We start from the raw sequence: 13,496 nt of genomic DNA on the forward strand, positions 1-13,496 counted from the left end.
GGCGAATGTAAGAACTACCGAAAATGCACAGTCATTATTCTGTCAAGGATCTTTAAAAAAACAAACATAATTGAGGCATACTAAGACAAAATAAACTTGACAGTGTGTAACAGATAACACATTAGTGCAGGAAATAATATAATACATTTATTAAAATGCTGGAAGTGAATGCTGGAATTAAACAATTAACTATGACAATTAACAAAAGCTGTGTGCATTAAGGAAAAAGACTCCTGGCTCGAATAGAAGCCTGTCTCTAATAAGCACCTGTTGTGTTCAGGGATTTAATCAAATATTTGCCCGGGCTATTAATTGAAGTTTTACTGTATTTTCTTTACATGTCTTAACAAAATGCTTGGACTTGTGCCTTCTACAGTATGTGTGTTTAGCACGTTCTCTCCTGTCGTTACCTGTACAGGTTGCGGGCCAGAACTTTGGTGAGCGTCTCCATGGTGAGGGACCACTCTGTGACCAACTCCTCCCAGCAGGTGAGCGAGGACAGCACGTCCAGCAGGTCGTCCCACAGCTCCCTGGAGATGTACACGTTCAGGTTCCCTTTGATCCAGGCCACTATCAAGGTCTACCAGAGGAGGAGGAGAGTCAGAGACAGACAGAGTAGCATGACAAGTAGAAACGTCCCTTAGAAACATCCCTTAGTTAGGTCTCATGCAGAGGAAGGTTATGGAGGCACCATGGCTCTCTCAAAAGTCTTTGCCTCGATTCCTTGTGTCCTCTCCCAAACTTATTTTCAAAATTTCAGTGGGAAGCGAGGAGAAGATTCAAGGAGAGGACATGAGGAATCATGAAAATACTATTAAGAAAAAGCCATTGTGGTTAGTCACAGTAGGTGTCCCAAATGGCATCCTCTTCCCTATATAGTACAGCGCTTTTAACTCATGGGCCCAGGTCAAAAGCAGTGCATTATATAGGGAACAGGGTACTGTTTGGGACACAACAACTGTATGTTGTGAGTACTACGCTGGGTACCTGAAAGATGGCCCCGGCCAGCCTCCCAGAGAGGGTGATGTTCTTCTTGCCATGGGGCATGATGGAGGGAGGTCTCCTCATCACACACTCAGTCACCCTCAACAGCACCAGCAAGATCTGCTCCCTGCAGACGCACAGACAGACACCAGAAGAGTAGCTGTCACATAGGATCCCTCATGTTACACAAAGAGTGAAAGTTCCTACCCCTCCACCTTGGCCCTAACCTAACATACCAGGCATAAAATAAACACCTGAGCAGGGTCTCTGCATCCAGTTAAGGGGGAAAGGAAGCTAGGTTGAAGATACTGTATCCCTGAAAATCGTATGTGGACACCCCATCAAATAAGTGGATTCGGCTATTTCAGTCACACCCGTTGCTGACAGGTATATAAAATTGTGCACACAGCCATGCAATCTCCATAGACAAACATTGGCAGTAGAACGGCCTTACTGATGAGCTCAGTGACTTTCAACGTGGCACTATCATAGAATGCCACCTTTCCAACAAGTCAGTTCGTCAAAATTCTGCCCTGCTAGGAGCTGCCCCTGTCAACTGTAAGTGCTGTTATTGTGAAGTGGAAATGTCTAGGAGCAATAATGGCTCAGCCTCGAAGTGGTAGGCCACACAAACTCACAGAATGGGACCGCCGAGTGCTGAAGCACATAGCGCGTAAAAATCGTCTGTCCTCGGTTCCAACACTCACTACCGAGTTCCAAACTGCCTCTGGAAACAACGTCAGCAAAATAACTGTTCGTTGGGAGCTTTATGAAATGTGTTTCCATGACCGAGCAGCCGCACACAAGCCTAAGATCACCATGAGCAATGCCAAGCGTTGACTGGCGTTGACTGGAGTGATGTAAAGCTCGCCGTCATTGGACTCTGTAGCAGTGGAAACGCTTTATCTGGAGTAATTAATCACGCTTCAGGTTCTGGCAGTCCGACGAACGAATCTGGGTTTGGCGGATGTCAGGAGTACGCTACCTGCCCCAATGCATTGCGCCAACTGTAAAGTTTGGTGGAGGAGGAATAATGGTCTGGGGATGTTTTTCATCGTTTGGCCTAGGCCCCTTAGTTCCAGTGAAGAGAAATCTTAACACTACAGCATACAATGACATTCTAGACGATTCTGTGCTTCCAACTTTGTGGCAACAGTTTGAGACAGGCCCTTTCCTGTTTGAGCATGACAATGGCCCCGTGCACAAAGCGAAGTCCATACAGAAATGGTTTGTCGAGATGGGTGTGGAAGAACTTAAATGGCCTGCACAGAGCCCTGACCTCAACCCCATCAAACACCTTCGGGAGGAATTGGAATGCCGATTGCGAGCCAGGCCTAATCGCCCAACATCAGTACCCAACCTCACTAATGCTCTTGTGGCTGAATGGAAGCAAGTCGCCACAGCAATGCTCCATCATCTAGTGGAAAGCCTTCCCAGAAGAGTGGAGGCTTTTATAGCAGCAAATGGGGGACCAACACAATATTATTGCCCATAATTTTGGAATGAGATGTTCAACGAGCAGGTGTCCACATACTTTTGGTCATGTAGATTACCTAACCAGACCCTTCAGATCTGCAAACATAGAAGGGTTCGGGCTAATGGGAGTGGTAGGTAGCAAATTGGGTCTGGCCATAAATGTATGCTATGCTTCCCCATTAGAACCAATACGCTGCTCAGTGTTAGAGTGTAGTGTTGTGGTGCTGTACCATGTCTTCTGGTCCATGGTTTCATGCATGACCAGGCTGCGGTAGATGTTGAGGACTCTCTTGCACATGTCAATATGTTCCTCCAGCAACACCTTGAGCTCGTTGGCTGGCTCCAGCAGAAAAACGTTGGCAGAGTTGGTGACAAACACCTGGGGTGAAAGAGAGCGAGGGGTAGATGATGGTGGTGAAGAAAGGCATGGAACTGGACAGTATCGGATGGAAGTTAGTGATCATTACAGAATAAGACTTTATGTGGTTGCCGATTTAGCATAATGTGTGTATGTGTTGGGCAATAGAAAATACCTGTAGAGTGGGCTGAACACCGGCATGCACACTGTACTCCAGCAGCTCTTTCTCAGACACTTTATTCACCCCCTGAGGACACAAAAAGACATACACAATAAGTGTTAGACTGAGAGACCATGAAGACAGGCTCCATCATGTGTACTTACTTGTCTTTGTTGAGGGTTGTGTTCATTAGACACCAAATGTAAGAAAACAGACTGAAACAAGGAGTCATTTTCCATTGCAAAATGTTTTCCTTAGTGAACCCTGGTGCTTCCATCCATCCTCCCCCACACAAAGCCCCAGCTCTCACCTCCTTCTCCTTCTCAGTGTCCTGCTGGGGTACAGGCTCTAGGTTGATCCCTCCAGCCGTGGTAAAGAACCTCTCTTCCTCCGGCTCCCTCATAAACACAGGCTTGTCCTCCTGGGCGAACCATTCCTGGTACAGCCGTACCACCTTCCTCATGGCTGCAGCCTCACACATCGGCAACAGGAAGGCCTGAGAAAAGAGGACAACACATCAATGTCACTGTGCTGTATTCAAATGGAGCAGACTTGTTTATCTTCTCTGCTCTCTTTGGGGCATACAGCCACACAATACCAGACTTTTACAGGGGTATTCAGACTTTTACAGGGGTATTCAGACTTTTACAGGAGTATTCAGACTTTTACAGGGGTATTCAAAACATAGTAGTAGTAGTAATATAACTTTATTGATCCAAGAAGGGAAACTTATTTATCACAACCAGAACCAGCAAAACACAATGTACTGTGCATGTGAGTAAGTGTGCTGTACCTGTCTGAAGACCTCGGTGATGAAGTTGACGTTAGTCCTGGAAGAACAGAGGACTCGTCTCACCACCTCCTTGTCAGTGAGGTGCTCCTCGTCCATACTACACAGGCTGGAGGAGCTGGGCTCCCTCTCCGTCAGGGTGGAGGTGTTGGAGTGGGACTGCTCCTGCTCACACCCAATCGCTCTGTCCAGGCTGTCTGCCCTGGGGCCCAGGTCCTCCCCCAGGCCATGTCCCCGCGCTGCCAGCCCTGCTGCTGCCCTCTGGAACACAACCAGAGAAACACAACCACCATTAATGCTTCCATAAGGACTGGAAATGTATGTAACACAATACACGAGTTGGAGGTTCACTAGTATATCGCACAGACAGAGAAATATCACAACTCAAAAGCTGTCCCAGAGGCTTTGTTTAATGTAAAGATAGTTATACTAACCCTGCATACTTCTGCCCTTCAGATGTGCTGCCTGCATGGCCAACCTGGATGTTTTTTGCCACGCTCTCTCTATGATTCCTAGATATAATATATACATTGTGCTAACCCAGGAAAACTCTCCCCTCGGGTATGTATACGGTGATTACCTGGATGTTCTTTGGAATGCTCTCCCTCTCTCCGTCCACCCCGGGGATGTGTGTTCCAGTGTTGGAGCGTGGCTCCAACCAGAAGGACACCAGCCAGCGGATGAAGATAACCCGGGCATTGAGGAGGCTCTCCTTGGTACAGTACACTGTGTCGTTGGTCTCTGGGTCTCTCTTCACCACACTGTAGTAAGGCTTTGGTCTCATCGAAGGAACCTCTGGAGGGGGGACAGACGGAGAGAGGTTGAATAGAGAATGCAGATGTATCACTATTCCCCTTTTCACACCATTGTGTTGACCCAACCCATACTGTGCTGGCTCTGATGAATAACCATGCCAGCTCAGCTCGGCTCAGTAGTACCAAAAGGGTATCAATGTACTTCTATGCACACTGCACCACTATAGTAAAATGCAAAGCTAAGAATCAGCTTTAGAATGTATATAAACAAAGAACTATCTGTTTCTTTAGCTCATACTAATTCAAATTAGTGTCCTCACCCAGTATGGGATGGTACAAACTGGTCTCCTTGGAGAAGTTGGGGAATATGTGCGGCAGGTAATATTTCTTGAAGTTTACAAACAGGAATGCAAAGCCCTTCTCGTGGTTGTCTTTACACTTCCACTCCAGACTTTTGGCCTGCAGGGGGAAAGACAACAAGAGACTACTGTTAACAAAGAGCATTACAGAAACAGGACCAGAGACAGGGAGTGAGAGGAGGCACTGTCTGCGGCAGGGAGAGAGAGAACAGCGCAGTGGTTAACTCAGTGTGTTTGTGTGTGAGCATACAGTACACTGCAGCAAAAGCATGCCGATGCAACTCAGCGTTAATAATGTGTTTGAGCTATACATATGAGCTATGTTGTTGATCCCGTTTCATTTTGAACTGAAGTACTGCTTGAGTTCATTGTGGGTGAATTAACATGATGTAAGGAACTTTTCAGGGGGTTACGGTCATTTGCACTTCTCAGCATGCAGACAGACAGACGTCCATCTCAAAAGGCTCGCTGGTAGGTTGTAGGTAATATTGCATCCACGCCAAGCATGATAGCGGTGTTAGTAATTAAGGGAAGAGTACCTGGTTTACCATGTATTTCAGAAGAGCCTCTAGAAAGTATCCTGTGAGGTCTTCCTGGGCTTTATCCCCTGCCTGAGGAGGGACCAGGGGACTGATCTCTTCTGGAGTCACTTGAGCTGAAGGAATGGAAGAAGAAGGGAAAGAAACAAAGGAGGAGATAAAAAGGATAAATAGCAAAAGAATCAGCCCCATGGGCTTGACTGATAATTAGGTTTGACATTGGCCATAGGATTTGAATCTGAAATATGTTTAGGCTGCAGAACAGCAGACCTGCCAACCCTGTCCAACTTTTTAGAGTACCAGAAGCGCACGGCAAATTAGAGATAACTATCCATAACGTTTTTCTTAGCACATGCTCCCAAGTTTAGTCTCTATAGTAGAGGAACGCTTGTCACCTCTCAAACAGGACCAATCACTAGGGCCAGCTCAATCACTAGGGCCAGCTCAATCACTAGGGCCAGCTCACAAGTATTGGCTTTTTAGACACGGTTCCTAAGCAATAGTAAAAGCAAAATCATTTTGAAAACATAAAAACAAAACAGGAATGATCGCGTCGACAGACCGCAAACTGGTTACACAAAGCTTAAGTAGGCTACCGCAAAGAGAATCTGAACGCTGTTTGCTAGAAGAGTCCGCTGTTTCAGCCTATGTAGAGGTGCCTATTGGATCTTTGCAGCACATAAATCATTTCAGATTTTCGAAATTTATAAAATCTCAAATCTAGTGCAAAGGCATTTTAGAAGCATTGCTTCTATAGCTAATACCGGACACTCATTCATTCTCCATCACACAGTCTTCTAAACTCACGACTCCATTTAATGCCAAGATGTTTATATTTATGTTTGATTATACTTTTGTCATGCTTTTTGTGACGTGGATCATAATTACAGTTACAGTCCATCAGGTTGCGTGATCCTCGTAATGGTGGAAAATACAACTAATGGGACGCAGAATAAAATGTATATCACACTCGCACAAATGCGACATTTGCATTTCATTTCTTTCACTAGAAAATGCGAGTGAACTGCTGGCACTTTAGAGCCCACTGAATGTCCATCTTATGTTCGCTAACGTTAGCTTGAACCAATGTGTTTACCTTTCCACAACACACGGAGTCGAAAAGGGATTTGTCCATGTGTTTACGTACGGCTGACAGTCGGCAAACTCAACACTTAACACGTAGCTACGTCCAATAATGATGTATTAATCTCCATGTCCATTGACACAAATTCCGTACATGTCTGTATGTTGCATCCGTACATGTCTGTATGTTACAGCTTGATAATCGGGATGTTAGATTTACTCAGTGGATTCATTTTTTATTAAAATGTAATTACATTATTATTTATATATATATATTTCTTAAAATCAGGCCCTATTCATTTCTGCATACTTTTAACATTGGATCTCAAACCTGCGTACATGGACAGACAATTGCGTAGTTGGTACGCAAAATGTGTGCATGTTGGCAGGTCTGGAACAGTCAACCTCAAGATTTTTCCTTATAACTACAGTCACTAGCAAGGTGATATGTGTAGAGATACTAACTCTCCTGGAGGCTGAGAGGGGGGTTGACCAGGTTGTCCAGGGTTCGAGGGCCCAGCTCTGACTGGGGAGATGGAAAGCCAGGGATCAGACAGGCAAAAATCAATAGCTGCTCTCTCAGTGCGTTGCCCTGCAAGGCCTGCATCCATAGCAGGAACAGACGTACACCCTCCCTTCGGATCTACAGGGGAGAGAGACACAGTCAGGAACATGCTCAGAAATATAATCGAGCCTTTCTATATTTATGAGCATACTATTACCAAATACCCATAGTAGTCAACACCATTGTGAAAGACGAAGACAACAGCAAAAACAGAAGTACTGCATGTACAGAGGCAGGTTGGCTACTGGCGATGCTACTGACGAATGAAGGACCACTCTGATGTACCTTTAAAGAGTTCCCAGTGTGCAATAACTTCTTCAGAATGAGGCCTGTGAGGACACAACAAAACGCATCACATGGAATATCAACAACTGGACTGCCACTCCCCCAGCCCTTACCACACCCAACCAGCCCCGCCCCCAATACTACAGCACATGTCAGAGTTCTCGGTCAGACCTGGGAGACCCTCATCCCCAGGTCCTTGGCTTTCTCTGGGTGGGCTTTGTATCCAACTGCACAGTGGTCTCAGTGCAGTGGAAAAGGAGAGACCACCTAGTGGAGGGGTGAGGAGAGGGCAGTGGAAAAGGAGAGACCACCTAGTGGAGGGGTGAGGAGAGGGCAGTGGAAAAGGAGAGACCACCTAGTGGAGGGGTGAGGAGAGGGCAGTGGTAAAGGAGACCACCAAGTGGAGGGGTGAGGAGAGGGCAGTGGAAAAGGAGAGACCACCTAGTGGAGGGGTGAGGAGAGGGCAGTGGAAAAGGAGAGACCACCTAGTGGAGGGGTGAGGAGAGGGCAGTGGAAAAGGAGAGACCACCAAGTGGAGGGGTGAGGAGAGGGCAGTGGAAAAGGAGAGACCACCTAGTGGGGTGGTGAGGAGTGGGCAGTGGAAAAGGAGAGACCACCTAGTGGAGGGGTGAGGAGAGGGCAGTGGAAAAGGAGAGACCACCTATTGGAGGGGTGAGGAGAGGGCAGTGGAAAAAGAGAGACCACCTATTGGAGGGGTGAGGAGAGGGCAGTGGAAAAGGAGAGACCACCTATTGGAGGGGTGAGGTGAGGGCAGTGCACTAATATGCTTCACTCTCACTCCAAATGCATGTTATAAATCATGTAGCTACAGTCAGTACTAATACAGACATTGGTAAGGGAGGAGTGTGTGAGCCTGATACGCACTTAACAGGCTTAACCTGCTTTTCAAACACATGATGGGACCAAATGTCTGATCATGAGGTAAAATCTTGAGAAGGGATGGGCAACTGGTAAAATGTGTAGAATTGCAGGAAATTAACTCTACTGTCAAGAGGGGGGCTGCTAAAATGATGAGTTCACCTACATAAAAATGTTGCCCATCCCTGATCTAGAGAAAAAAAACACATTCCCACTCATCTGATGAAGATGTCCACACTCAATGGCAGCACAACATGTACAAAGGCCTAGTACAAATGTACCTATGCTGTGGAACTGCCAACGTCCTTGTATTCGCTCTGGTAGGAGTTGCAGAATTTTCTGTTAACAGAACATAGAATACAACAGTCAGGAGTGGTATGAAAGCCAGTGTCAGTATTACTACTGGGTTGAAACAAATGAATCCATCTTCATTGGAGAATATAATGTCAATTGTCCAAAGACTGTCAGTGGTCTAGCCTCTCTGTTGTGGATGAGCTATATCATCAGCCAAGCGGTAGAAGTCTCTGACTCCATACGAAGAAGACCATGAGGCAACAAGGGACAGGTGAGGTGAAGACACCTTTCCAGGGAAATCTTTGAAAGGAAGACTAGTGAGACTAGTTTGACTAATCTCACACATTTCAACACCTGCAACGACTTAATCCCTGTCACCTCGTCTGACACACAAGGAGAGGAAAGGCAGTTCTCTCAGGGAAACTTTTTAAATATCACTGGCCTTAGATGTGAGGTCAACTGCAGCAGGAGGACTAGGCCCTACCTGTAAGGAGACTATGAAGATGTAATGCCACATAACTCATTCACACCCATGTGAACTGGTAAAAGGCCACTAGCTGTTTGGCAAACAGACACCCATTTATTGGGGGACCATAAACCTGCCTCTCAGCTCACTGTCTAGGTCTATAAATATGACACAAGACAAGACAATGCCTACAGTATGTGTGTGTGCATGTTGGCAGGATCATTTTGATCCTTGTAATCTAAATGGAACATTTTGCCACGGTCTTCAGGCCTCACTGAGCCTTGCCTCCAGTCCATTCTAATACCCTCCCGTGGGTGGTCACCAGGCACACGCCTGTATGTATGTATGTATGTGTGTGTGTGTGTGTGTGTGTGTGCTGGGGGATATTTCACACATGGGGATTGAGGAGTTGTCAAGCAAACACATAGAAAGAAGCACTCCACTTTCTGATTTACAGTAGCCTACACATTAACCTGCTTGGGGGGGAATGTTAGGCCAACTCTCTGTTACACCTACTCCATTCTGCTTTCTATGCATTCAGAATCCATCCCTCTCAAAATAATTGGGACACTCATTTAAAACAACTCCTCAATATTGCAGAAGTAACGGTCTTACCTCGAATATGAAAAGAATGGAGTCAAGTTCTTCCCTTTGTGATTTGTGACCTGCAAAAGAGAAGAGAATGTGAGGAAGTGTCTGAAACAATACCAGTGTCACCATGACTAGCGACTGTAAAACATCCTGTAATAATAATGTGAAAATAATATTCACGCCAACCAACCAGACTATTCTCAAACTTTTATTCTCACCTTTTTGTTTGAGACTGACTTCAATGATAACAAAGTTCTCAAAGAACACATAGTAGATGTGAGAGTAGTACTGGTCAAAGAAATACTTCAGGTCCCCCGACTCTGCATTTTCTGCAGAGAAAGAATGAAAGAAAGAGAAGAGAGAGATAGAAAGAAAGAGAGGAGAGAAAGAGGAGAGAGGAGAAAGATGTACTGTTAATCACACAGTAAATGCAAACAAGCAGACATAATGATTCAGAGTTAAGGCTGCTATCTGAGAAGAATAATCAATGTCATACAGGCTTTGAATGCCCTGGATTTCAACTACACTTACAATGACTAGGGGCCAGGAGGTTTTCCTGGTCAGGTCACACGAAAGCTACAGTAAAGCCTGGAGGTTATAACTGAACTTCAAAGACTCAGTCACTGCTCAACTGCAGTCATTTCCCCACCTGTTATCATTCACCAAAGAGCTACTATGAATAGCTTGGAGGGGCTATTCATAGAAATAGAATGAATAGAATGGGCTTGGAAGCGCTAACTCTGGCAATTAGACTGGTAAACGTTTGGGTTGCAACAATTTCCATGGTATACTGAACAAAAATATAAAATCAACAAATTCAAAGATTTGACTGAGTTACAGTTCATAGAAGGAAATCAGTCAATTTCTGGGATCAGCTCATGAAAAATGGGACCAACACTTTACAAGGCCTGCATACTTTCCAGACGTCACACATGAGCATGCTCTAGATCGACGAGTATGAAACGTGTTACAGTTGCCACAACTTCGCACAGCCATTGAAGAGGAGTGTGACATCATTCCACAGGCCACAATCAACAGCCTTATCCCCTCTATGCGAAGGAGATGTGTCATGCTGCATGAGGCAAATGGTGGTCACACCAGATACTAACTGGTTTTCTGGTCCACGCCCCAACCTTCTTTATAAGGTATCTGTGACCAACAGATGCAAATCTGTATTCCCAGTCATGTGAAATCCATAGACTAGGGCCTAATTAATTTATTTAAATTGACTGACTTCCTTACATGAACTATAATGCAGTAAAATCTTTGAAATTGTTGCATGTTGCGTTTATATTTTTGTTCAGTGTAGCTTTAAAACAGTTTTCTCTCTCTCTCAGACACATGAAAAAATTTGTAGAATTGCAGGAAAATAGTTTCAAAACTGTAAAATTCAGGCCTCCCGACTGGAGCAGCGGTCTAACGCACTGCATCGCAGTGGTAGAGGCGTCACTACAGACCCGGGTTCGATCCCAGTCTGCATAACATGTTTTACCCATATTTAACCCCTTTTTTCCCAGCTCTATACTACTTCCATATAAAAAAAATTTACTGGTACACGGGCTACCTTCAAACGAGTCTTGTGAGCGTTCTAGAGCAAAACCGACAAGTACGTATTCGTGAGTCTCACCTTTCCATAGAGAGGTCAGGTAGCCTAGTGGTTAGAGCCTAGGGCCAGTATCCGAAAGGTTGATGGATCGAATCCCCGAGCTGACAAGGTAAAAATCTGTCGTTCTGACCCTGGGCAAGGCAGTTAACCCACTGTTCCCCGGGCGCCGAAGACGTGGATGTCGATTATGGCAGCACCTCTGATTCAGAGGGGTTGGGTTAAATGCGGAAGATGCATTCAGTTGTACAACTGACTAGGTATCCCCCTTTCCCCATTAGTGTGTAGCCAAAACTGTTCGGATGCTACAGACAGAAGTTGCCAGATGGTACTGACAAGTCCCGTGGGGGTTGTAGAGCAAAATGTAGAATACCATTGTGTCCGTGAGAGTCTCATCTTTCCATAGAGGGGTCATAATAGTTTGCCAAAAGGTTCGGACACTACAGCTGTAGCTCTGCCACCTTCAACTGCAGATGTGGAAGGCAGACATTGGCGGATGCGGTGGATTGAGACGCAGCCCATACTAAAAGCATATCTCTAGCTTAAGGGGTCTACAGACAATACGCCAACAGAGTGCAGTGCTGCAATGTAATTTTGTGTCACAAAAGTCACGGCTCCTTGTAATACACGCAGTCATTCAACGCAGTTTTTTGAGACCGACATGTCATTCCTTGCAAAGACAGTATTGAGTGAGTTTTCTGCAAGCTTGCTTTTATTTCGAGATTTGCTAAGCACAATTATGTCTATGTCCAGTTTTGAGGAGTGCCTGTGCAAGCTGGTGAGTACACGAGAATCTTTACAACCCTTCAATGAGGTCGTATTCCGACAAGCACGCAAAAAAACAACAGCTGGAGGGAAATCTCACGAAATTTGAACAGGGATACTGATATCAAAGAAACATGAAGAAAGATTCGGGACCAGTATGTTCGCAATCTGAAAAGGGTGAGGAGACTAGGAGTGGGGCTGCCACTAGGGTGTGTCCCCCACCGATTGTCTGACAACTGGATTGGCTTTATGTTAACGTGAAACATTCTCAGATAGACACCAATATGCCAGATACGGTGTGTACTCGTCATTGTGTGTGTTTGTGATCTTATGTTTCATAGACCTAGTTAGAACATGTGAAATCAGATCTTTTCTGTCTAGAAGAAATTGTGACTGGGGAATATTCCGTGCCTGTGTAGTCAAATTATAATTATTAGCAGGCTAGTTCAAACATCTGAAAACAGACAGTGTGTGTGCTAATTAAATTGAGATGTTCATGAATTCAGTTCTTTTGGGTAAACATTTTAACTCAAAAGGAGCCCATGGAGATGTTTTAAGATTGCATGCATTGTATTAAAATGTATTTTTGTCATCTGCTTGTAGATTTTGGAAGGTAGGGGTGTTTTGGACAGCTCAGAGACAGAGCAGAGCCCTGAGGGTCCATTGATTCATCTCCTCCTGGGCCCCTTTCCCCAACGCCCAGGCCCTTCTCACCAACACTCAATGCACCATCCAGGTGCACCGTTGCCCTCTGCCCTGCAACTCCATCAACCTCCGCCCCATCTCCCCACCCAGGTCCAATGGACGGAAGAGGAAGACAGCTGAGGATCATTTTGGACACTGACATTATGCAGCAGATGGACTACTTAAAGAAACGGAGTTACAGAAACGGAACAAAAGGCTGTCTACGACGTCATGGTACAATGGATTGTGTCTAATCCTGCTGATCAATGTCTCCCGTTTCTCAGGGACATGATGTGTGTCTGCTCCGTCCGCTCTCCAGTGAGACAGAACCCTCCGTCTCACCCCAGAAACTGTTGTGTTTTTTTTTTTATTTTTAATATTGACTTATTTCCTCATTCACATGTTACTGGTGGTTACTTTGTGTCTTTTCTCTTATTTCCCCTTTCATCACTTTTCACGTGTATTACATTGTACTACATATCACTATTTTCCTCTTGTGATAGTAAATATCTAAAAAGGTCTGCAAATGTATTTGCCTGGTTATTACTGTTTTCAATCAATCAGTCACTCAGTAAACTTGTACTTCTTTGTACATGAGCTATGTAGATGAGGTTAATGTCTTGGGGGGTCTTTATTGTCTACAGCTGGACACTCACCCATGTACCATAGCAGGACGGACTCCATTGAAAGACAACTACATGACCATGTACAACCTTGTTATGTAGATGATGTTAATGTCTTGAGGGTCTATCCCTATTGTCTTCAGCTAGACAGTCAGTCTCAACCATGTACCATAGCAGGAAAGTATTAGATGAAAGGCCACTACACATGACACAAGGTTAGGTAAATGTCTTAAGGGT

The 13,496-nt window shown here is 45.1% G+C and overlaps 1 protein-coding gene across 1 annotated transcript in view; it reads right to left on the minus strand.

The window, feature by feature from the left end:
* The window catches only part of LOC120023785 (ral GTPase-activating protein subunit alpha-1-like), a 117,118-nt gene that overhangs the window by 83,776 nt on the left and 19,846 nt on the right, over window positions 1-13,496 (minus strand). Inside the window, exons 2-15 of the mRNA XM_038967886.1 lie at window positions 9,803-9,913; window positions 9,609-9,658; window positions 8,515-8,572; window positions 7,355-7,398; window positions 6,970-7,147; window positions 5,422-5,537; window positions 4,844-4,982; window positions 4,349-4,563; window positions 3,772-4,029; window positions 3,289-3,474; window positions 2,994-3,065; window positions 2,691-2,839; window positions 988-1,111; window positions 411-580 (exon numbers count right to left, since the gene is read on the minus strand). Of these exons, the coding sequence (XP_038823814.1) occupies window positions 411-580; window positions 988-1,111; window positions 2,691-2,839; window positions 2,994-3,065; window positions 3,289-3,474; window positions 3,772-4,029; window positions 4,349-4,563; window positions 4,844-4,982; window positions 5,422-5,537; window positions 6,970-7,147; window positions 7,355-7,398; window positions 8,515-8,572; window positions 9,609-9,658; window positions 9,803-9,913 (1,870 nt within the window). The remainder of the gene's footprint in view (window positions 1-410; window positions 581-987; window positions 1,112-2,690; window positions 2,840-2,993; window positions 3,066-3,288; window positions 3,475-3,771; window positions 4,030-4,348; window positions 4,564-4,843; window positions 4,983-5,421; window positions 5,538-6,969; window positions 7,148-7,354; window positions 7,399-8,514; window positions 8,573-9,608; window positions 9,659-9,802; window positions 9,914-13,496) is intronic.

This window comes from Salvelinus namaycush, chromosome 28 (genome assembly GCF_016432855.1).
Source record: "Salvelinus namaycush isolate Seneca chromosome 28, SaNama_1.0, whole genome shotgun sequence".
Taxonomy (NCBI): Eukaryota; Metazoa; Chordata; class Actinopteri; order Salmoniformes; family Salmonidae; genus Salvelinus; species Salvelinus namaycush.